The 25,116-nt window shown below is 57.7% G+C and overlaps 1 protein-coding gene across 1 annotated transcript; it reads right to left on the bottom strand.

The window, feature by feature from the left end:
* Positions 1-12,197: 12,197 nt before the first annotated feature.
* On the bottom strand, positions 12,198-24,778 carry TBC1D10C (TBC1 domain family member 10C). The gene is made up of 10 exons (XM_067531985.1): positions 24,698-24,778; positions 23,897-24,117; positions 18,314-18,413; positions 17,846-17,953; positions 16,344-16,450; positions 15,576-15,690; positions 14,992-15,057; positions 14,510-14,699; positions 13,755-13,909; positions 12,198-13,353 (listed from the first exon to the last, which is right to left on the bottom strand). The coding sequence occupies exons 2-10, from the start codon at positions 24,091-24,093 to the stop codon at positions 12,859-12,861; spliced, it is 1,533 nt and encodes a 510-aa protein (XP_067388086.1). The 5' UTR covers positions 24,094-24,117; positions 24,698-24,778; the 3' UTR covers positions 12,198-12,858.
* Positions 24,779-25,116: the final 338 nt, after the last annotated feature.

The raw sequence follows: 25,116 nt of genomic DNA, 5'->3' as shown, positions 1-25,116 counted from the left end.
TCTGGATTCATAATAAACGTGGCGTATTGCCTTGTTCCTCTAAATAAAATCCTGCTATTTATTTCATAAGTATAACACCGGCCTATCTAACCACTAGGCAGCTCTCTGGTACTCCAGTGCCCTCTGAATGCCTGGAAGTTTATCAGAAGGTGCAGGGGCCACAGCAGGGAAAACATGCAGGCAGTGAAAATGCTGGGACAATGCTGCCTCTCAGCAATAGGGCAGGGGGTGGCCCTTTGGCATTAGAACGAGGAGCCCCCTACATCCTGCTTCTCCCATCCCACCCCACTGTGGGGCACAGATTTGGAGAGACGTGTGGGGTTCTGTGGGGCCCAGCAGGAGAAAGGTGCTGGGCTGCAAGGGGATGGGCATTGTCCACCCAGCTAGGGAGAGGGACAGAGATGGGGATGGGGGACAGGGCTAGAGGTGCCCAGGGGTGGGGCCCGAGGCCTGCTGAATGGGTTGTGGAATTGGCAGAGCAGGAGCCCCCCCACCCCTCCAGGGAATGAAAAGTCCTCTGGGATCCTGCAGGCTTGGAAACAGCGTCATGGCAACCACCGTCGCCAGGAGCAACCGCATCAGCAGCTGCCAGTGCAATGAGCTCCCCTGGCACCATGGGGTGGGGAAGCCACCCCTAGGCTGCTGCTGCTCCCCCAGGAGGGCCCCAGCACCCAAGCCCCAGGGGGCACCAGGCCATCCCTGGCCAGATCTTCCCAGCGGGGCGGGAGGGCGACTAGGAGGAGAGGGGGGAGGCGAAAGGGGCATCACCTGACTGCATTGGGGAGTGGGGGTGGCCTGGGCAATGGCAAGGGAGCAGTGCCCTTCCTCACACACACACAGCCTGCCCTGCAGGACCCTTCGGGAGTGGTGGGGAGTCAGCCAGTCGGAGCCAGGCAGCTCTGCGAGGCTGCCCATGTGAGACTGACAACCCCCAGCCCCCCATGTCCCACCATCTCTGCTTGAGCCCCCCAACCCCCTAGCACCCATCAAGACCTTCTCTGCCTCTGCCTCTGCCTCTCCCCGCCCAGTCCCTCTCTGTGCAGCCCTGCCCCCCAGGACCCCTCCGCTCTGTCCCAGGGAGGGGCTGTCTCTTCCTCTCACTTAATTTCACATAATCCGTCTTCCATCCCTTTCCCTGGTGATTGCTCAGGAACAAGACAGACGGGGGGGCGGAGCCCGAGAATGAGATTCTTACCCTCCCCGTGGCTGAGCCGTGTGTCCCCATTTGTCCCATGGGCGCAGCCAGCCGGGGTTGCTTCAGTCCCACACAGGGAGTCCCCCATAGCCCCTCTAAATGCCATGGCCCCAGAGCCCCCACACGCTGGATGAGGCTCAGCTCTGCTCCCATCTCAGCCAGGCCTGGGGGTGATGACTGACCTAGGGGGCCAGGGCCTGGGGGTACCCAGCAGCTTTGCTCCCATTTGGGGGGGCACATGGGACCCTCCCCCCTCCCTCCACACTGCTCAGAACCACACCCAAGTCTCAGACCCCAAAGACCAACCACACCAGGCAGGGCCACAAGGCTGCTGGGTACAGTCGCGGGGCCAACCGGGTCCTCCTGGGGGGACGGTCCCAGCAGCACGGTCTCTGCTTTCCCTGGCGCCCCCGCCCCCTTTCTCCCAGGTCTGTGGCTCCCTGGCCCTGCTCCCAGCATGCAGTGCGGTGTGGGGGCACCTGAGGGCTGGCGCACAAAGGCCCCTCTGTCAGCCCACTGCCCCGTGCTCCCTTTATCCTTTGTTCCCGGGAAACACTCACAGTTTGTTCCCGCAGGTCCCTCCCGCTGCTGGCCTGAGCCCCTGGGTGCCAGCACTTCGCCCGCTCTGAGTGTTTGTAAACAAGAGAGAGAGAAGCCAACTGCCCATGGCACAGAGCACCCCCTCCCGGGTTCCACTGAGCCCCCCCCCTTAGATGAATTCCCCCAAGTACAGATGAGCCTCCCCCATTACGCCAACCCGCCCAGCCTCAGTGAGACCCCCCCCATCATATAGATCCTCTCCAGGCTCCTGAGAGATGCCCTGTTGGTACAGACACCCTCCCCCCCCACACACACACAGGCTGCCTCTTCGAAGACATCACCCCTTCCCCCACCCAGCCTGGCAGCTGCTCATTGCTCAGCCCAGCAGCAACCAGATGGACCCACTCCATTTTGCCTCCTGAACCCTTCCCTTGAATCCCTCTCCCCCCCCACACACACTTTACAGGTGTGGCCTCCTGACCCTCAGGCCCTGAGCATCCAGGGCTCACCCCACTCCTCACACGGCCCTAAGGAGGGGGTATCTTTGATGGGACCCCCCATCTCTGTGTCCTGCCGCTGGGGCCAACACCCAAACCTTGGGCCAGATCCTCATCGGATGTGAATCAACACAGCTCCATTGGAGTCAATGGACCAGATCCCCTCCCTGCCCCCCGAGTGAACTGGCTGTTGCTCCACTGGAGTCCCTGAACCCGCTCTGGGGGAATTGTACCAAAGCAGCTGAGATTTGACATGTCTGAGAGAGGAGGCAGAGTCTGGCCTGAGGCTTTGACCCTCCCCCCTTTCCCCCCACACAACCCTGCAGCCTGGCAGCACAAAGTGGACCCTGTGCCAGGCTGTTGTTCAAGCAGCTCCCAAAACTAATGGCTTTATCCAGCAGCTAAACCCCTTCGGCTGTAGCCCTGCCAAGAGCTCTGTGCACAGGGTTGCCAACCTTCCAGGATTGTCCTGGAGTCTCCACAAATTAATCTTTAATTAAAGAACGTCATATCATGAATAGTGCGTCACTGGCCCATAAATCACAGCCAAAGCCTCACCCCTAAAACTGGCACAGAGGCCACTACAGCACTATACACAGTTCCCAGCAACCTTCTCCACCTCCGACACTTCCGCAAGGGCTTTAACCTTTCCAGCCTCTCTCCCCTTGCTTGTCCCCCCATGAACCACCCACCTAACCCCATATTCTGACTATGGCTAGAGCAGTAGCAAGAATGTGTCACTTTTTGGGGCCTGCCAGTGGCTGATCCCTCCTCCTGCCCCCTCCTTCAAGCGCTTCTCCCTTTCTCCCCAAAAGCTAATGCATCCATCTCCCACAACTGTGCCCTGGCGTATTAGTGTAGGGTCACACAGGGGCTAATCCTGCTGATTTGTGATGGCAGGGGTCTCCCGTGAGTAGCAGGGCTCCACTGTCTGGTATATTATTGTAGGGTCTCTCAGGAGTGCCAGGGTGGCCAGCTCTGGTTTGTGATGTAGGGGCCAGGATTGCTGCTCTCTGATTGGCTAATGGACCCTCGCCTTTCAAGAGCCTAGAGGTCCCTTTGCTACAACTGACTCAGCCCCTTGATGATGTATGTTCACCCCAGAGGCTTCTGTGCAGTTAAGGTATCCTGCCTTGCTGCAGCGGACATCCTGTGGCATCAGCTCCCTTGAGGGACTATCTCTCCTCCAGGGGTTCAGGGGGAGAGCTTGGACCTTTAACCAGGCATTTACCTTCCAGGCCCAGAGCAACCATGGGCTAGGGCCAAGGAATCGTGGGACATTCCCGGAAGGGAATCATGAGAGTTTGGCTTCTGTTCCCATGATCCCCCCAGCCCTCAGGCATGCTCCCACAGGCACAGCCCCCAGCAATGCTCTTCTGTTTGGAAGTGGGGCATGCCTACTCAGAGGGCATTACTGGCGGGCTGTGCTAGCCACGGTAGGGGGCAGGGCGGCCAGCTCAAGGCCCGTGTGTGCCTGACATGTGTAGAGCTGGGCTGGCCGGAGCACCACTGCCAGGAGTGCACAACAGTCAAGGCGGTTCGATGAGCCAAAGGTGTGGGGCTAGGGGAACATCTCCTGATGCCCAGACCCATCTTGCCCATTTTCTGCCCCTTGTGTCTGATGCTGGTTCACCCCTTCTCCGCCTCTGCCCACCTCTGCTCCCAGACAGTATTTCACTGGCTGGGTAAACATGAGGTGGAAGGAACCCATCACATCATAGAATCATAGAATCATAGAATATTAGAGTTGGAAGGGACCTCAGGAGGTCATCTAGTCCAACCCCCTGCTCAAAGCAGGACTAACCTCAGCTATATCATCCCAACCAGGGCTTTGTCAAGCCTCACCTTAAAAACCTCTAAGGATGGAGATTCCACCACCTCCCTAGGTAACCCATTCCAGTGCTTCACCACCCTCCTAGTAAAAAACTTTTTCCTAATGTCCAACTTAGACCTCCCGCCCTGCAACTTGAGACCGTTGCTCCTTGTTCGGTCATCTGCCACCACCGAGAACAGCCTAGCCCCATCCTCCCTGGAACCCCCTTTCAGGTAGTTAAAGGCCGCTATCAAATCCCCCCTCACTCTTCTCTTTTGCAGACTAAACAAGCCCAGTTCCCTCAGCCTCTCCTCATAAGTCCTATGCTCCAGCCCCCTAATCATTTTGGTTGCCCTCCGCTGCACTCTCTCCAACTTGTCCACATCCTTTTTGTAGTGGGGGGCCCAAAACTGGACACAATATTCTAAATGCGGCCTCACCAATGCCGAATAGAGGGGAATAATCACTTCCCGTGACCTGCTGGCAATGCCCCTCCTAATGCAGCCCAATATGCCATTAGCCTTCTTGACAACCAGGGCACACTGCTGACTCATATCCAGCTTTTTATCCACCGTTACCCCCAGGTCCTTTTCTGCAGAGCTGCTGCCCAGCTCGTCGGTCCCCAGTCTATAGCTGTGCATGGGATTCTTCCTTCCTAAGTGGAGGACTCTGCACTTGTCCTTGTTGAACCTCATTAGATTTCTTTTGGCCCAATCCTCCAGTTTGTTTAGGTCACTCTGTATCCTATCCCTACCCTCCAGGGTATCTACCACTCCCCCCAGCTTAGTGTCGTCCGCAAACATCCTCTTCCCCTTTCCTCCTTCCTCAGTCGATGGGAGCTGTCAACACTGACCTTCCTGCTCTGGGCCCCACCCCTGCTATCAGGTCATATCTCCATTCCTCACTGTCATTCTGTCCCCTGTTCCCCAGCCTATCTGGCTGCGGCGCCCTGGCTTATGGCACACATAAAAAAGAGTGCTGATCTCATGCCAAGATCTCCCAAAGCAGCAAAGCATTTGGGACAAATTGGGTCATTAGCATCATAACGAGTTCACATGGGGCCAAAAAGCTGGTGTCCATGGAAATCAGACCCCAGAGCCAGTCAGTGGAAAACATGGAATAGAACCCAGGGGTCCTGGCTCCCAGCCTCCCTTTCTCTGATCACTAGAGCCTACTCCCCTCTTAGAGCTGGGTGAGAACCCAGGCGTCCTTCGCATCCCAGCTGATGTTCCCTTCAGCACAGTGAGTGAGGGGGTGTGCCTCTGGTTATCTTATCTCAGCGTGGGACCAGCTTGCATGGTTGCCGTGGAGACAAGCTGGAGCGGGTCTGATGGGACAGGCGGTGTCATGCACAGGCGTGCCAGGCACTGCTCTTGGTGCTAACGCCAGGCAGGCATCGGCTGCATCCCTGACGTGCTGTGTTGCCACCTGTAAGCTGCTGGGCAACTTTCCCCAGCCACCAGGGTACTGTGCAGCCAATGAGAGCTCACCTGGTGACATCATGGTAATCTCTCTGCTGTTCCACGGGATCGTTTTGTTATCACCCAGTATCCTTGACGTAAGCGGGTGGGGGGGGGGGAGGGGAGACATTCTGAGACCCTCTCTGAACTGGTCTCTAATATGTGAATTTTATCGTAGTACCCAGAGGCCACAACTAAGATCGGGTGCTCATTGTGCTGGGCACTGCTCAGACAGAGTTACTGAGATCAGGCCTCATCATGCCGGCCACTAGTCAGAGTGACTGAGATTGGGAGCTCCATCGTGCCAGGCGTTGCACAGACACAGAGTCAGCAAGATCGGGGTCCTGTTGTGCCAGGTGCTGCACACAGAGTAGCTGAGATCGGGGTCCCATTATGCCAGGTGCTGCACAGAGTAACTGAGATCAGGGTCCTGTCATACCAGGCACTGCTCAGATACAGAGTCAGCGAGATCAGGGTCCCATCATGTCAGGTGTAGCACTGACACCAAGTCACTGAGTGAAGGTCCCTGCCCCAAAGAGTCACAGACAGCCATGGGAAGGATCATTATCCCTATTCTTCTGATGGATATCTGAAGGTCAGAGGGCCTGAGGCAAAACTCAATCACAGCTTTCCATTGACTTCATTAGGCTTTGGATCAGAGTGATCAACATGCTCAAGTCCAACCTGGGTGTCTGGAGCAGATCAGGGAAGGGAAGCCAGATCTCCTGGCTCCCAGTCCAGTGCCTTATCCACAAGCCCTGTTCCAACTCAGTTGTCCACCCTAGCACAGGTCCCACTGCTGACAGGGTCTCTTTTCAGCCATAGCAAGTGGGCAGAATTTCATCACATTAGATATAATACAGGTATCTTGTTATCATTCCAGTAGAGTCTAGCAGCCCCATGTAAGACCAGGGTCCCACTGAGATGGACGCTGCACAGACACATAGTGAGAGACAGCCCCTGCTCTGAAGAGAACCCACTCGAGAATGATGAGACAAAGGGAAGTTTAGTATCCACATTATACAGAGGAGGAAACTGAGGCACAGAGAGGGTAAGTGACTTATCCAGGGACACACAGGGAATCTGTGGCAGAGCTAGAAATTGAGCCTTCATCTCTTGAATCCCAGGGTAGGGCTGAAGCACAGCTGAGCAGATAAAGTGACCTCGTGAGTGACTGATCAAAGAGAAGGTGAGAGGTGACTTGATCACAGGTACCTATGGACTACGTGGGAAGAAATATTGTATTCTCAAAAGCTCTGTAATCTAGATGCACAAGAAGATCCAGTGCCATGTTTCAAATTGGAAATAAGGTGCAACATTTTTAATAGAGAGGGTAATTACCTATTGGAGCTACTCACCTATGGACATGGCAGAGTCTTCATCCCTTGAAGCCTTTCAATCAGGCTTGTCTGTATCTCTGAAAGATCAGCTTCACCTCAACAAACTGTTTTGGTCTGGGAGGCAGAAATCCCAAAAGGAGGTTCTCTGGCCAGGGTTATGCGGGAGTTTGGATTAGAAGGTCAGAATGGTCCCTCCTGGCATTAAAATCCATAACATTCATGAATGAAAAGGGCTATTCCAGTATAACCAGCTCCCTATTGGGGTAGCAGCTGCTCCAGCAGCTTTTCAAGGCATTATAGCGCAGATATTGTTGGCTTAGTCTCTAGACAATATCCTAGTTACTGGAAGAATCAAAGAAATTCATAGTGTAGGAGCAGCACTAGGGCAAATTGCAAGCCTATGGGCCTAAAGAGAAGCTAAGTAAAGGCAAGGCTAGTGAAAGACCCGCTCAGTCGATCCCTGAAGTGCTTTCCGGTCGATGCCATAAATCCATCCCGGTGAGAAGTGAACGGCTGTGTTGACCAGAAGGCATCTCCCATCAGAGCAGCCCAGTGGAGATGCTGTGGTAAGTCAAAGTTAATAAGTTGACGGGAGATACGCAAGCTGCACTATGTAGCTTGCGTATCTCCCGTCGACTGCCACTGACAGCGTAGACCAGGCCCCAGAAAAGATGCTGCACTCCACTGGAATAAAAATCCTAGGGTGAAGCTAACAAAGTACTTTGGAGGCTTCATATTCTGCTTGTCTGCTCTGGTAACATGCCTTGGCTGGCTCGGGACAAAGAGCACATCATCTTAGCTGGTGCTGGGACCTGCTGGCCCTACTTCACCTGTCTCCTTGCTTTGTGACATCTTCCTGTTGCAGTGATGTCACCAGGATTGGCCAATAGCACCGGGCACTCGTTAGAGTGGCAGTGTGGTCTAGTAGATTGAGCAGTGAGTAGGGACTTGACAGAGATTGGTTTTATTCCCAACTGGGTGCCCTTCCTGCTATGTGCCTCAGTTTCTCCTGAAATCCTGTGCCTGTCTTGTCTATTAAGAGGGTAAGCTGTCTGGGGCAGGGACTGTCTCTCACCGGCAGGCACCGCTCTAATACGGAACACTGTATGCACACGCCAGGGAAGGAGTTCTATGCTGGGAATGACAGCTGGACTAATAGACCCTTGTGACCACTCATCAGTGATGCCCTAAAAGGCTTTTCCTTGGCTTCTAGGACTGGGGAGCCCTCTCTGGCCACCGCCCCTTCACATTTCCTCTGAAGTCCCTTTGAGGAGAACCTGGCACAGGAGGGGCTGCAGAGGATCTGCATGAACGAGAGGAGGAGGGACAAGAGAGCCTTGAGTCTGAAGAGAAGCAGGGATGGAGAAAGAGGCAGGACTGTCCAGTGGTTAGAGCCCTGGCCTAGGATGTGGGAGATCAGGTTCAGTTCCCAGCTCTATGCTCGTAACCTTGATCAAATCGCTTAGTGCCTCAGTTTCTCATCTGTACAATGGGGAGAGTGCAGTCCCTCCCTCTGCCCCCATGCCAGGGCTCCAATGTCCCCCACACTAAGGCTTCTGTATGTCCCCCATTCTCCCCTCATGCCAGGGGCTCGGTGGGCTCCCTTCTCCCCATATCAGGGCCCCAAATTTGTCCCATGCCAGGGGCTCTGTCTGCCCCCCTTCCCCACATGTAGGGACTCTCTGTGCCCCTTCTCCCCTCCCCCCACACCAGGGTCCCCTATTCCCCCTATCCCAGGGCGGTGTGCTCCCCCGCCATACCCTCCTTTGCTCCCCCACCCTTATTCTTCTTTCTGGCCAGAGAACAGTCAGATGAGTGGGGGCTGGGGAGGGTTATATTGGTAGGTGTTAATTGGTGCCAGTTGCTTAACCTACAGACAATTGCAGAGGGGCTGGAGGCCATGGCTAATCAAGCTCTCGGGGCTCTGGGGATCCTCCCCCCCCCCCCCGCTTTCCATTTTTAGCTCCTCCTTCTCCCCCAGCTCACTGGAGATCTGCCCCTCGAGGCCAAGAACATTCCCCAGGATTTTGGCAGGGACCTGCTGCCGCCTTCCACAGACGTCACCTTGCAGGCAGAGCAAAGCCCTGACATTGAGAGCGAGGCCCCTGAGGCCGGCCAGCGGCTCTCCCCCTTGCCGCTGGGTGAGCCCTGCACTGGGCCGGAGTGCCTTATGTGTTTAACCCCATGTGCCAAGTGGCTTTTGGAACCCAATGGGCGCTGAGCTGGGGCAGAAGACGCCGGTGATGGGGGGGGCAAAGAGATAGGAGGGGGAGCGAGGGCTTGGGAGAGAGGGACTGCTGGTTGCAGGCTGGGAAGAGGCAGCCTGCTAGTTCCTACTTTGCCATTCCTATGGCAGTTCCTTGGCGGCTGGTGCCCATGGCCCTCATCTCCTCAGTGACAGGGGCACACACGTGCACCCCCACCTATATGCCGGTGCCCTGTCCCATCCCCCACCCCACCCCACCGACTGGCACACAGGCACCTGCACCTTCCCCGGGCCTGGTGTCTCCTCCAGGCCCTGTGGCGGCTGGAGGGCATCTCCTGCTCTCACTTCTGCAAGATAGTGTGTGGGCAGCAAACATAAATCTGCCCTTCCCCCCCCCCTCCAGCCCCTAGTTCTGCCGCTATGATGGAGCGAGACTCCAAGGCAGCTGATGGTGGGTCTCGGACACCTGCCCTTGGTGCCAAGGCAGGGGCAAATGAAGCAGCAAGCGGCCGGATGAGGGGCCACCTGATGATGGCCAGAGCAGCTTTGGAAATGAAGCTGGGGTCCAAGAAACAGGGCCCACACGGGTGTTGTTCTAGGCAGACCAGTCCCCCCAGCTGAGACAAAAGAGGACAGCCCAGAGCCTGACCCAGCACAGTTCACGCCCACCCACTCCCCAGGACTTAAGGGTGGTGGGAACCTGACACCAGGGGCTGGCTCTCCAGCATTCAAGGTCAGTCAAAGCCAGAGAGAAAGGTCAGGGCTGCAGATGCTACCTACACGGACGGACGGGAGACGGGAGAATTTGTCCCGTGGGCGTACTTAATCCACCTCACCGAGAGGAGGCATCGAAGGGAGAGCTTCTACGCTGCCTTACACCAGAAGTTCGGTTGGTATCACTGCGTCATTCAGGGAGGTGGATTTTCCACCACCCCACCCCCGAGTGACATAGCTGTACTGATGTAAGTACAGCGCAACAGGGCCCTGATCTCAGCTGGGGCATGGCCTGTCTCTTGCAGTGTGTCGGTGCACAACTGGGCCTCGCCCCTGGCTCTTGGGGCTACCGCTGTGAGGCGTCCATCAGGGAGTTCGCCTTTCGTGGGACTCTCTACTTTTCCCTAATAAAGCTGGAGTTATTGGAGCCCTCTGGCCTTGGCTCGTTCAGGTGAAGCTGTCACTCAGCCCTCCTTGGTCTCTATAGAATTCTATAGGGGGATGAAACCAACCAGACATGGCACAGGGGACCTATGCAAGGACACCAGAGTGGAGAATGAAACTCTTTCTGGAGGGTTCTGGGTCCACCCTATGGGATTCTGTAGGAGGGAGTGAATTCTATAGGGTTACCCCCCTAAGGGAGGGGCAGTGGGCCTTGGGCACTGGGCTTCTGAGCAGATGCCCAAGGCAGAACAGGACTCAGGGGTTTGTTCTATAAGGCACGGCTGATTCCAGGGCTGGGGGCAGCCCCATCCACAGGGATGAGACCAGAGTGGTGGCTTCCCCTCTCTGTGCCTCAGTTTCCCAATCTGAGCCACCCCCTTACTTTACCAGACCCTGCTGTAGGCTCCCCCATCTACAGCTGCCCTGTTGGCTGCCACAGCAGCTCCCTGGCCTGGCTTAGATGCCACAGCCCCGTCGGCACCACAGAGATGGACGCAGAAGCATCCAGCCCTCCCCCTACCCCACTGGGACCCACCCTGAAGATTGGATGTGGGTCCTTTGCTTGGCCCAGCTGGGCTGGGTTGGCACCACCACTTCCTAGCACATCATTCGCTGCTGCCCCAGAGCCGGCTCCACTGGGGGGTGGTAGCACAGATCCAACCGCCACGCCCTCCTGCCCGCTCAACCTCCGGCAGCTCCCAGCACCCTGAGCCCTGGCAGGGTGGACATTATGGGCATCACCCTTTCGATCTCCCCACATCTGGCAGCACAGAGAGCTCAGCCCTTCAGGGGCCCAGCACTGAGCAAGGCAGGGCCAGAAACCTATGCCAGGAGATGCAGTGATAGAGTCCGGTGCCTTAGGCCCTGATCTCTCCCCCGGCCTGGGGTGGTGACCCACAGGGCCCATTCCTTGCCTCCCATGGGCTCCTGGATGAGAGGTGGCATGCTCACACGGAGCAATGCAGCTCCGCGTACCAGTGCCTCCACCATAGATCAACACTGCTGGGACGATAAGGTCTTATCTTATCGCCGGGGAAGGAGGTGGCAGGCTGTACACGGGGTGTGTATGTGTGTGGGGGGGGGAGGGGGAAGTGCTGGGAGTCCTGCACCAAGAGCAAGGCACCCAAGGAGCAGTCAAAATCCCCATAGCCTGGGCTAAGCACCTGGGGGGATCATGGGTCCATAGGGGTGGGGAATGGGACACAGGGCCTTTCCCCTCTAGGGCGCCAGCTCCAATCCGGTCTCAGGCTCTGAAAGAGTCAGGGATCTCAGCTGGACTTGCCCAGGGTTTCTGTTCCTCCCACCCCAGTGCACAGCTTAGCCTCTGCAGGGGGCAGCTGCTCCCAGCTCTGCGAGCTTCCTGCACCTTGCTGGGCTGGGGCCTAATCCTGGTGAAGAGCTAATGCCGGCTGGGGCCGGGGAGGGCCCTGCAGGTGTGTGGCTGCCTGTCTATATACGGCAGTGTAATCTGAGCAGGGGACTAAGCTGGTTACTGGCTGCTGGGATCGGATCACGCCGCCTTGGGCTGCTACCTAGCGCTGACCCCTTGGGAGGCCATCCCATCTAGAGGGGGGAGAGGGAATCCTTAACCCAATCCCCATCTGACCCTACAGGGGTTAGGGGGAGTCTGCCCCAGCAGCTGTAAACAGGGGCCACAAAGCACAGGATCAGGCCCAGTTCTGACCTCGCATGGCTGAAAAGCAGGGACCTCTCTCATTGGGGGCAGGCCTCAGGTTTCTAGCCCAGCTGGCTTCCAGGTAGAAAGCCACTGGGGGATCATCGCGCCTGACCCTGGCTGGAGCACCACCCCCTGCTATTCCCACCCTGGCCCACCTCCTGGGGCTGCCCAAGGGCGTATTCCCCAATTTTCCCCCCCTCCCCCCCCGCATTCCTGTTGTTTGCCAGGTGAGCCACCCTGCCCATCAGCTGCTGGGCTATTTCTCCTCACTCCTCCCCGCCCCCAACAAACAGGCTCCTGTTTCAACACCTCCAATCGGCCTTTACCCCCAGGATTATCCTTTAATACCATCTACACGGACAAGCTGCCAAGCCGGGGCTCATCAGCCCCCCAAGCCTAGCCACAGCTCAGGGGGCTGCAGGGAAGGACCCTAGAAGGACGATTCATTTCCCTTTAAATGTTCAATCCCTCCTTCCGCCCCCTTGTCACGTGCTGTGGGTTTAATAAAAGGCTGCAATATCTGGTTGCCAGGGTCCTGGCTCTCCAGCAGGGAGCTGTGTGCCCATAGCACCTGGGCACTGATTGCTCAGTCAAGTCTCTAAAAGTGGGGCAGGCCCAGAGCCAAAACACAGCCCGTGGGTGTGGTGAGCCAGGCTCAGGTGGGGGCTGGACTGGACGCGTTGCTGATCACATCACAGTGGGCAGGTTCTCCACTCAGTGCAAATGCTGACGGAGGCGGAAGAATCAGGCCCCGCTGATCAGCGCTGTGGGGTGCAGGAGGGTCTCAGCTCTCTGAGGCCAAGAGCCCTTCCCCCTTCAACGCCATGCCCCACACTGTCCCTGCTCCATCGTCCTCAGCAGGCAGAGGGTAGAGTCTCTCTTGATGGGGCCAGCTCCACCCCTCCCATCCAAAACAGATCTTACTATGGGGGTGGAGTCTCTCTTGGTTGGGTTGGCTCCACCCCTCCCATTCAGAAATAGGTCTCCAGGTACGGGGCCGAGTTTCTCTTGGTGGGGCCAGGCTCCTCCCCTTCCCTGCCCCCTGGCGCTGGGTTGAGCATAGGGCGCTGGGCCACGTGGAAGGTCTTGCCACGCGTGTCTGGCTTCTTCCTGCCTGGGGGCTTCTTCTTCCGCGCCTGTTTCTCGGCCGCTTCCTCCTGCCGGCGCCGCTCCTGCTCCTGCCGGCGCTGCTCCTTCAGCCGCTCTCTCTCCAGCCGGCGCTGCTCCTTGGGGGGCGGCGGCGGGGGGTTCACCACAATCTGGGGGATGAGGAAGGCAGGTCCTGGGTGACTGCCCTTCTTGGGCTGCTGCGCGTCCTCCAGCTGCTGGGTGTCGAAGATGGCCTTGGCGTTGGACAGGCGCCGCTCCAGGCGGTACCCAAAGTCAGGCCGGGCCTTACGCAGCTTGGCTAGCTGGACCCGGCACTCGCGCTCCACGTCACGGTCCGAGACGGCCACGTCGTGAACCTGCAGGAGATGGGGGGGGGGAAGGGGAGGAGCAGTCACGGGGTCTGCATCTTGAGGGGAGACCCCTGTGCAAAGGGGGATCCCAGGCGCACAGGTGTGAGAGGCCTCAGCTGGGTGAGTGCAGGGAAGAGAAACAGCAGGGGGCGCCGTGACCCCACGGGGAGAGGAGCCTGCAGCTGCCCAGCCCTGCCCTCCCCAGCAGGGGGCGCTGTGAGACGAGAGAGGCCGAAGCCCCTCTGGGGGCTTAATTGGGGAAGGGGCAGAACGGGGCGAGGACAGCGCTGGGGGCTTCGCTGGGGACGAGGGCAGGAGAGGGGGGGAAAGGACGGAGCTGGGGGGGAGGGTGTCTGGCCCCACGGTGGGTTGTGCTGGAGGTTCTTATCTCTGGTCCCCGCCCTCACCTCGGCCATGAATATGTCCTCCTGCAGCAGGCAGGCTGGGATGCTGCGCAGCTTTTCTAGCGTCTCCACCACGCCCGTGCAGTCCCGCAGCTTCTCCGAGGTGCCCAGCGCCATGCGCACCAGTACCAGCCCCACCCGGAACAGCACCTTCACTCCTGCAGGGAGACAGCAGCTGTCAGGCCCCAAGCCAGCAGCAGGGGTTGTCGGCACAGCCATGAAACAGCCAGGATACTGTGCGGGGGACCCTGAAACAGCCAGGGGGACCTGAGGGAGCCATGAAATAGCCAAAGGCACCTGGGAGGAGAAGCCATGAAATTGTCAGGGGAGCGGTGTGAGTGTTGGGTGGGGGGGAACCATGAGACAGCCAAGGGAGAGTTGCGGGGAGATGACTATGAAACAGCTAGGTGAGCTGGGGGAAGCCGTGAAACAGCCAAAGGCCCCTGGGAAGGGGAGCCAAGAGATGGCTGGGGGAGCCATGAAACAGGCAGATGAGGTGTGGAAGGGGGGAGGCATGAAACAGACAAGGGAGCTGGTGGGGGGGACCCATGAAACAGCCAGCAGGCTTGTGGGGAGCTGTGAAACTGCCAGGACAACATGACCCACCCCTCCTGGCCCAGGTCTAGGTGTTTCAGCCCTGGGGAAGCCAAAATAAATCGCCCAGGATCCGTGAGCTCGTGCCCTCAGCACAGCACTGGCTGTGAGCTGGGTGGCTGGCAGCTGGTGGAGCTCTGGGCTGAGCCAGTGTTCCCACACACCTTCGCTGAGGAAGGCGTCCCAGACGCGCAGCACAGTGGGGAAGGGCAGAGTGCGGCTGTAGAGGCACAGGAACCACTCGGTGACGTAAAGCAGCGGCCCCACGCTGTGCTTCTGCAGGTGCTTGTAGGCCTTGGGGCAAACGCGCCGCAGCAGTGCCACGAAGACCTCGCCGTCCAGCAGCACCGCTTCCTGCAGGGGCAGCCAAGAGCCCATCAGATCTGCCCGCTGCACTGCCCCACCCACTACCAAGCACACGGGCTCCAGCCCCACAGCCTCTCCTGCTCCCCTGCTGGGGAAGGCGGGGCTGGGCAGTGCAGGCTCCTCCCCCTCCCTGGTGTCACAGCGCCCCCTGTTGGGGAAGGCTGAGACCAGCAGCTGCAGGCTTCTCCCTCTCCCTTGCTGACTCCATGCTGCATCTCATGGGGGACCGTGACCCCCCAGTATCCCTGTCCCGGGGGACGGGTGCAGGAGGGTCTCTCACCATCTCAGGGCTGTAGTAGCCAGGCAGGTAACGCTCACTGATCTGCACCAGGCACCAGAAGGCTTGCTGCAAAGGAGGCGGAGACATTAGCCGGGGGGACGCTAGGGTCCCCAAAGCACATGGGGGTGTGAATAGAGGAGGGGTGCTGGGGGCTGGCAAGGAAAGGGCACAGGGAGTGTGTGAGGGGGGAGGTGTGTATCGTGTGTGGGGGAGGAGGGGAACTGGCTGGCCCCTGGCATGGGAAGGGACCTCAGCGGGGTGGCTTATGAGAGATGGGAGTGGGGTTGGTGACCCAGGGCGGGAGGGAGATGGTGGCCCATGGGGGGATGGGAGCTGGCTGCTCCATGGAGGAGGGCAGTGGGGGCCAGTGCCCATGACTGGGGGGGTGGCATTACAGGGTGGCAGGACAGCGAGGGCAGGTGCCTGGCCTGGGCTCAGGACAGTGGGGACAGGGGCAGGGCAATGGGGTTGGGTGCCCTGAGAATTGAGGCTGGGCAGTAGGGTGGGGAGGGGCAGGGCAGTGAGGAGGGGCTGCCCCGTGGACGGTGGGGCATGGTTCCCAGGAGTTGCTAAGCATGACTCACCTCAGCAGGCATGTGCATAAGCAGCAGTGCAGCCAGGGGGCCCTGGGCCTGGCAGTAGCCCTCGTGGGGCCGGTACACAGTGTAGGCCTTCAGGAGTTGGAGGAGTTCACGCTGCCTGCACGGATGGGGACGGGGGTTAGAGCTGGGCCGGGGCGCCCCGCGCAGAGATCCTCCCCATGCCAGACCAGACCACTGGGCCCAGCTAGCCCAGTATCATCCCTCCCTCGACCCCAGGCCGGATCGGCCCTTTGGGAAGAAGCCAGGTGTCCTGAGTCCACAGGGCCATAGACATGCAGAGCTGTCTAAACAGACACAGGGAGGGGAGTCTAGAGGGTCGAAGGGTAGATAGAGGGCGGGAAAAGTGTGGCTGGGGACTGGTAGATGTATCATACGCTCCCCCTCTCCCCGGTGGCCGGGGGAAACTCTGCTCCCCAGGGGGCACCATTCAGCTGCTGGTTGCCCCAGTGGAGGGGGGGGGGCAGCTCTGGCTCACCACTGGTGCCATGGCCCGCGTCACGTCTGGGAGCCGGTGTCAGTGGGGAGACAGCGCTACCCAGTGGCCAGTGCCAGGAACGGTACTCACAGGCCCAGTAGGGCCAGCGCTGCCCAGCCGGAGGGATCGTCCTGGGCTGGAGGGGGGCGGGGGGCAACAGCAGGACACAACACCCGCTCTGGCTGCAGGGACAGCTCAGGTGTCAGCCCCAGCAGACCTTCCCCCTCCCTGCTCCCCCAGCACTTAGCTGTGCCCCTGCCACCCCACCCCTTTACCCATGTCCCTCAGGCGACAGGAACATCTCGTGGAAGGGGAACTGGCGATGGATGTCCTTCTCAATGGTCTCCAGCCACTGCGGGTCCCCAGGTGACTGCTCCAGTTCCTACGGCGACATGGCAACTGGTGACCATGGCAACGGGAAGCAGGCCATACCTCCCCATCTCTGGGGCAGAGGCTCAAGCTTAGCAGGGGGAGATCAGGGCCTGGGGAGGGGGGTGTTAGCGGCTCCCTGCATCGTTGCTGTGTGTGCAGGTGTAGTGTGGGTCAGGAGGGGGGTCAGAGCTGGCTGGACCCAGCCTGACTGGAGTGAAAGGGCAGCGGGAGGGAATGGGGGGAAGAGGAATTCTCCGGATCTCCTGTGCTGGCAGTGGGAGTTGTCTGTAATATCTGTGTGATTCTGTACCTCTCACCCTGGGCTTGCTAGTCTGTGGGGGCACTGCTGCTGCTGGGGCAAAGTGGGAGACACAAGATGCCATGTCACAGAGCTGTGTGGGTGACATGCATGGGTCCTTCGGCTCAGGCTGGGACCAACCCAGAGCAATGGAAACCCCAATGACTGAACTGCCCCATAACAACAATGGCTCCCTGAAGGCCGTGCATGTGTATAGTCTCTCACCTGGGACTGAGGGCCAAAGGGACAGGGACAGAGAAAGAAAACTGGGATGGTTCTCAAAGCTGCATGGCTCACGGAGCCCTGGCGCTGGCCTGGACAGACCATGTCTTAACCTTTGTTCCTCTGTTTCTATCCGTGCCACATGCCAGCAAGCTAACAAACCCTGCTTTGGTTGGAAAAGGCTGCCTGGTGTCACTGCAAACACTGGCTGGGGAGCCTGGGGCCCTGGAGAGGATGAATGTCTCTGGTCGGGCGTCTAGCTAAGTTGGACTCGCTGGGCAGAGCTCTCCGCTTGAAGCAGGAGGGCTGGAGCCCAGCAGCTCAGTCTCAGAGGCATTGAGGCCATGTGGCCTGTCCTGGAGGAAGAATGGGACCCCTTGGAGGACTGGCACACTGAAGGAAGACCCCCCCCCCAAGGAGCTGTTTAAAAGCTGGGAAATAGCAGCGACCCTGTGGATCCGTGGCACCCTCCCGCCCGAGACATCATATACTGCCACTGACACCTCATCCCAGATCCGGGTCTTCTACCAGAGTCACCCCATGGCAGTCAGCAGGGTGAGAGAGAGCAAGATCGGGCCCTTTTACCCTGTATATTAACCTCCTGCCCTCTGGCCCTGGCCACTGCAGCAACGCAGGAGAGCTCCCCTAGCAGCAGTGCTGGGCTGTTATCTCTGCACGCTGTAGCCACTGCAGGGCAGCTTTGTACATAGCCAGCCCCTAGTGCCGGGGGGGAGGGGCAAAAATGTGGGAGGCAGCTGGCTGAGAGCTTGGGGGCATGGATGCGGGTGAGCCAGAGTGGGCAGGTGAGGGGCAGGAGGGTGGAAGGGAAAGGATGCCGAGGGAGAGTGAGAGCTGGGAGGGAGGCGGCAGGGGAGAGCTGCTTACCTGGTACTTGCCACAGTTGCGGTCCATGATGGCCTGCCCTCCGCACAGCAGGGGCCAGCAGCGGGCACGCATGGACGAGGGGATCCCTTTTCGGCACAGGACCTTCACCTGGAGCCAGAGAACTACGTCAACCACAGCACGGTGGGACCAGGGGAAGGGGCCCAGCATGGTGCCACACTGGATACAAGGAGGGCAGGGAGACCCCAGCTCGGGGGGGCTCAGCTATGTGGCACGATGCTATCAGGAGAGTTAATGGGGGTAGCCAGGCAGCAGCCGATCCCCTGGGGGAGTGGAGGCATTTTAACTGGGGGTTAGCGGGGCACATTGGGGTGCCCTATGGGGGGGACAGGTTGCCCCATGGAGGGTTAGCAGGGCCCTTTGGGGTGCCCCATGGTGGGGCTGAGTGTCCCAGTGAGCAATTGGGGTGCCCCACAGAAGGGTTGGGATTTCTCTGCGGCTCCTCCTCACCTTCTTGTACCTCCTGGCCATGGCCTTCTCCCAGTGCGATGTCATCTCCACCCATCTGGCCTCTCGGTGCCGGATGAGCTCTACTGGGGGCTGGCCCAGGCTGGATGAGGGGAGGAGAATGGGTGTCAGGCCGAAGGCTATTTCCTCCTCGCCCTGTACCCGCATTCCTCCTGGCTCTTTGTCCCTCTGGTGCGCCCCTTCTACCTCTCTTTCTTCCTCACTTGTGCCCCCTTCTCCTCCCTCATTCAGTAGCCACACTGGGCTCCTATCCTGGGGCACTGCTCTGGGAGGAGAGTGCAGCCTCCTCTGTGCCCATTCCCTGTCTGTTCCTTCCTTCCCGGATGCTGCTGCTACAGCTCCCTGTACCCCTGCCTCACCCTGGGGGTGAGCGGGGGAGGCGGCACCTGGGAATGTGAAACTAAACACTGGGCAAATCAGGATGTTCCAACATCACCTTAACTCTGACCCCTCTCCTGCCTAACCCCAGCTACAGGCTGGTGGCACCATCACTCTGCCAGCTCTAACCTCAGATGAGCCCCAGAGCTCCCCCAACCCCCGGGCATCAACCCCATATTCTGCATGCTCAGGGGGCATTGGCCTAACTTCCTGTCATTGCCTAGAGACCCAGAGCATTGCTTTGCACCCTCTATGTGGCCCAGAGGTACCCCACAACCCATACCCCCCCCCCCAACAGAAGCACAGATCTCTTGTTTATTTGGGTTTGTAAATTCGTGGGGCACATTGTGAGCTCCCTGATCTGGATGTATTCCCTCTGCCATGGAGACCATGAATTTTAGTAACAGCCAAGTAAGCAAGGAGTAATGACTAATAACTAAACAGTGAGTAATCACTGTGTAAACATTGAGTAATTATCAAGAAATCGCTCAGTAGTAGCTGAGTAAACAGTGAGTAAGCCCTGGGTAATTACCGTATTTCCCCATGTATAAGTCGCTCCCATGTATAAGACGCACCTTAATTTTGGGGCCCGAAATTTGAAAAAAAATGTTATTGAACTCAAGTTTTATTCATCATAAATGCAAGTAAAAAAATCTACAACCACTGTATAAGACGCACCCAGTTTTTAGACCCCAAATTTTTCAGAAAAAGGTGCGTCTTATACATGGGGAAATACGGTATCAAGTAAACCCTGAGTAACATCTGAGTAAATATCAAGTAATGCCTGGATAATGACTATATAAACTCCTGAGTAGTGAGTAACCACTGAGTAAACCATGAGTAATGACCAGGTAAACACATAAAGACATAATGAGTCAATAAGCACTTAGTAACAATTGAGTAAATCCTGACTGTTGACTAATGACCAAATGAACACCACACAATGCCTTCATAACCACTGAGTAAACCCTGAATAACAACTGAGTAAATACTGACTAAATTCTGAGCAATGACAAAGCAAACACCAGGTAGCACTTGACTAATAACCAGCTAAACACAAAGTAATGGATGAGTAATGACCTAGCAAATACCAAGGGCTCAACTCCCTGTTGCCCTAGGCAGTCTTTGCACAGAGGCCCTTAGGTCTAGGTGCAAAGTTGGCTCTGCTAATTCATGTGCCACTTTGCAGCAGCCCCAGTTCACAGAGCACCCTGGGGGCAGAGCAGGGACACACTGGGGGGGAGGTGCTGCACTCTGGCTGTTCTGTGCAAAGCCCCATTGGGCCACTGCAATACAGGCAGAAGTTGGGGCAGCCCTAATGGTTGTTGTAACCAGTGATGGGGGCTGAACTGGTGCCCTGCCACAAACTGCCTCCCCTCTATCTGGGCCTATGTAACAACTGAGTAGCAAGCGAGTAAACACGGAGGCCTGGTCTGCGTCTAAAACTTAGGTCAATCATGCTACTTCACTCAGGACTGTGAAAAATGTCACGCCCTGTGCAACATAGTTAGCTCAACCTAACCTCCACTGTAGACACAGCTAGATTGATGGAAGAATTCTTCTATTGGCCTACTTACCACTTCTTGAGGGGGAGTGGATTTACTAAAGTGATGGAAAATTTACTAAAGTGATGCTTCCCCTCACTGTAGCAAGTGTTTACACTACAGCACTACAGTGGTGCTGCTGCAGCTGTGCTGCTGTAGCGCTTCTTGTATAGACATAGCCTGAGTAATGAGTGAGTGAACAGTGAGTAATGAATGAGTAAACAGTGAGAAACAAGTAAATATTGAGTAACGAGTGTGCAAAAGCAGAGTAATGAGTGAGTAAACAACATGGAGTAACTAAGAACATAAGAATGTCCATACTGGCTCAGACCAATGGTCCCTCCAGCCCAGCAACCTGTCTTCTAGCAGTGGCCCATGCCAGATACTTCAGAGGGAATGAACAGAACAGGGTAATTATCGAGTGATCCATCCCCTGTCATTCAGTGAGATTCTGGCAATCAGAGGTTTAGGAACACACAGAGCATGGGGGTCCGTCCCTGACCATTTTGGCTAATAACCATTGATGGACCTATCATCCATGAACTTCTCTAATTCTTTTTTGAACCCAGTTATACTTTTGGCTGTCACAACATCCTCTGGCCAGGAGTTCCACAGTTTGACTATGCATTGTGTGAAGAAATACTTCCTTTCGTTTGTTTTAAACCTGATGCCTATTAATTTCATTGGGTGACCTGTGGTCCTTGTGTTATGTGAAGGGGTAAATAACATTTCCTTATTCACTTTCTCCACACCAGTCATGATTTTATAGACCAATATCATATCCCCTCTTAGTCGTCTCGTCTCCAAGCTGAACGGTTTCAGTCTTTTTAATCTCTCCACATGTGAAAGCTGTTCCATACCCCAATCATTTTTGTGGCCCTTTTGAGTAATAAGTACCGAAAAACTGAGTAATGAGCGTGGAAACACTGAGTAATGAATGCGTAAACACTGAGTAGTGACAATGTAAACACTGAGTAATGAGTGAGTAAACATTGAGTAATCTGTGAGTAAACATTGAGTAATCTGTGAGTAAACATTGAGTAATAAGTGAGCAAATACTGAGTAATGAGTGAATAAACACTGAGTAAAGAAAGAGTAAAGCTGTTGGTGTTTTCACCTATAGAGCTTCCCTCTCACACTCTGTTATTAGGAGATGGGTGCGGGCAGTGAGGGGCTTGTTGGGCTGTGGAATTGCCTTCAGGGGCAGGTTGGCAGCCCCATCACATGGGATCTTCTCAGCAGCACAGAGCAGATCTGTGGAGGCAAGACTGTAGGAAAGGATCCCGGGGACAACGGGGCTGAACGAGGCTATTATTTGTCCTTTGCAGGGTCCTGTTCACACCCTGAGCCACTTGGCAGAGTGAGGTGGGGGTGGGGGGCTGGTGTGCTGACGTCCCTGACCGCACAGACGGTGTGCACATCGCCATGGAGACGGGGACAGGATGTGGCCGAGCCATGAGCTACTGAAACAGGAAGTGTTAGTTCATGCGGGTGGAGGGGTGCAGGGCGCTCCCCTCCCTTGGCCCAGCACCCACAGTGCTTAGAGCCATTCCCGGAGGGGTGAGGGGTTCTTGCTCTTCTCTAGAGCCGACCTGAGCCGCACACCTCTCATTAGCACACCTCCCCGCCCCCCGAGCCCTAAGAAAGACTAGGGCGATGGATGGGTGTGAGCAGCCAGGAAGGAAACCGCAGCGTCTGAGCTCACGTCCTCTGAAGGCTCATGGTATGGGAACGGGGCAGAGCTCCCCAGCTTCCTCAAGGGCCAGGGGCATTCTCCAGCCCTCAGCGCCTGGCAGTCCAGAGGAAATGTCTCTAAAGACCCGCTCTAGCTCAGCCACAAGTTCTGGGCTCAGTGCAGGAATCACCCCTGCTACACAGGAGGTCAGACTAGACCAGTGGTTTTCAACCTGTGGTCCACAGATCCCTGGGGGTCGGCAGACTATGTCTAAGGTTTCCAAAGGGGTCCACACCTCCACTGGAAATTTTTTAGGGGTCTTTGAAATGGAAAAAGGTTGAAAACCACTAAACTACACAACGAGAACAGCCCCTTCCAGCCACCGATTCAGGAGCCATAATGTGCCTCTGCACGTTGCACTGACATTATTGTTACAAAAAATGTAGGAAATGAAATGCAAACAAACAGCAAGAAAGGGGAGGGAAAAATCCCATCCAAAGACAGAGCTTCCGTTTCTGGTTTCTCAAGCTCTGCTCCTTTGCAAACGCACTGTACAGATTTCAGAACTGGGATCTGTTTGGTTAGACCCTACCTAAACACTGCTCCCACCATCACCAAGGGAGGACCCTGGAAACCCTGACTGAACCAGTAGCCAGAAAACCCCACCCTGTCATCTGCCTTCAGCACACTGTGCATTTAAACAACTACCACCAAAGAGATCTTAGCCTTTCCACATGGGAAAACCACCACAAAACCACTTGGCACTAGCTAACCATAGCTCTCTCCAGGCCAGTCAGGGTTGTTGTCACCATCAGGCTAGCCCAGTGTCCTGGGAGACACCGGGATAAGCCAAGTCCCAGGGAAGCAGGAGAGGATATTATAGTCATGTAGTATCTTTCATCCTGCAGCATTTTGCAGTCAGTGCTGGCAGTGTGAGCTGGAGCAGGTCACCTGTCTCGCGAGGTGCCTCAGTTTCCCCATCTGTACAACGGGGAGTAGGACACCGACAACCACACCGCACCCCTCCCCATTGAACACCTAATAGCAGATGAGATGGCAAGTGCTCTGGGGGAGCTGGGTGTTGTTATGATCACAGACACAGATGGTTATGGGGCTGCAGCTGCCTCTAGGGAGGAGAGCACACGGGATGCTGTGCTGCGGGGAGCAGGGTGGCAGTCTGACACATGGGCACCAGGGTGGCGTGGGCTCTTCCGAACCCCACCCTGAAAGCTCCAGCAACCTCAGCTTAGCCAGCCACAAGGCTGATGGCCTGAGCTGGCGCTGGCCGGATCCAACCTGGCAGCTCTATGCCCACTCGCGATTCCCCAGCTAGGGGAAGGTACAAAGGGTGAGCTGGGGTGCCTTCGCCAGCACCGGGTCTGCCCTCACTAGCACCTTGGGTGGAGGGACCCCTGGGGGCACCCCCGACATGTCCCCAGGGCTGAGGGCTCCCCTACATCAAGCTGTTAGGGAGCTGGAGCTGGTGCACAAGGCCCTGATCCAAAAGTCCAGAACCGTCCCCTCCCTCAGCACCCGAGACCCTCATTCCCCAAGCTCTGCCCCTTCCCTGCTCCTGCCCCACCAAAGGGGGCGGGAAGACGAGGCAGGGGGCAGGACCACAAAAACAAGCGGCTCCTCTTGGCTTGGATTTCCCAGCCTTCAGGCCAGGAGCTCAGCTCCACTCTGTATATCGGCGCTATGGGTCTGAGCGCCCCATATTGTCAGCTCACAGAGCAGGGAGATGCTGGATCCAGGCTCAGAGCCCAGGGGATTGTCCTGGAGAGCTAAGAACCTGGGCATCAGCCCAGCACCCACAATGGCTCCAGAGAGCAAGAGATCAGGACAAGGAATGGTACCCAGGCATCTGGGTCAGCCATGCAGGGTGCTCATCCCTCGCAGACACAGGAACGCCCTCCACAGCACCCTCACACTCTTTGCAATACCCAGGCCCAGGCCTGCCCCACTCACCCATCCTGGGCACTGCTGCCCCCAAGAAAGCCATAGCGGTCGGTCTGGCGATAGGGGGCGGCCCCATTCAGCTCTGAGTCGGAGCCCAGCGAGCTGGAGTCGTCATGGCGCCCCAGGGCCGAGTCGAAGGCATCGGACAGCTCCTCCAGGGTGCTGAGGCTAGAGGAGTCGGCGGAGGACGTGGGGCCGGACGCCATGGCAGCAAGAGCGTGCCCAGCACGCTGTGGGGGGAGGGAGGGCAGGGAGAGGGGTCCACCGTGAGCGCTCAGCATGGCCAGCCCAGAACCAAACACCCCAGGGGACAACCCACCAGCCCACCCCTCTCAGGGACCCTCACCCCCATCCCCTCCAGGGCCTGCCCAGGGACCCCCATCACCCCACAGGGTCTGCCCCGCACAGGACCCTCACCCCCATCCCTCCCCAGGGCCCCACATCCCCATCCCCTGAGGGCCTGATCCACCCAGGGACCCCCACCCCCATACCCTCCAGAGTCTGCCCCGCCCAGGGACCCTCACCCCCATCCACCGCAGGGCTGCCCCACCCAGGGGCCCCACATCCCCATCCCCTCCAGGGTCTGCCCTGCCCAGGGGCCCTCACCCCCATCTCCTCCAGGGCCCACCCAGGCCCAGGGACCCTCACCCCCATCCACCTTAGGGCCTGTTTCACCCAGAGCCCTGCATCCCCATCTCCCCCAGGTTCTGCCTTGCTCAGGGTTCCTCACACCTTCCTCCACCCCCATCCTACCCAGGATCTGCACAGCCCAGGGCCCCACCGCCGCTCCGTTCCCTTGTTCCCACTCACCTTCACTGTGCCCAATCCCCTTAGCTCATGCCCTGCACGGGGGCCATTCCCAACAGAGCAGTACCCAGGTGGCGCGGCTGTGCATCCGTCCCTTGCCAACACCTCAGGCCAAGCGTGCTCCCCGCGGGCGCTGCAAGCTTATTTCCTCTTTGTTGTCATTTCCTTTTGCACCTGACAGGGCTGAGGCGGCAGCTAGCATGCTGGGGGGAAGGGGAACCTGATGCCACGGGGGCGGGGATGGGGGGGGCAGCGCTGCCACCCTACTCCCTACGGCGCCCCCTGCTGGGAGAGGCTGGGACTGGATTAGCTGGGAGCTCCCCCCACCCAGCCAGCACAGCTGCCCCACTCCTACAGTGCCTCCTGCTGGGAGGGGCTGGGACTGGAGTAGCTGGGAGCTCCCCCCACCCAGCCAGCACAGC

This window comes from Emydura macquarii, unplaced genomic scaffold (assembly GCF_026122565.2).
Source record: "Emydura macquarii macquarii isolate MOO-44397 ecotype Brisbane River unplaced genomic scaffold, CSIRO-AGI_Emac_v2 contig_3235, whole genome shotgun sequence".
Classification (NCBI taxonomy): domain Eukaryota; kingdom Metazoa; phylum Chordata; order Testudines; family Chelidae; genus Emydura; species Emydura macquarii.
This window is presented reverse-complemented; position numbering and strand designations above follow the sequence as displayed.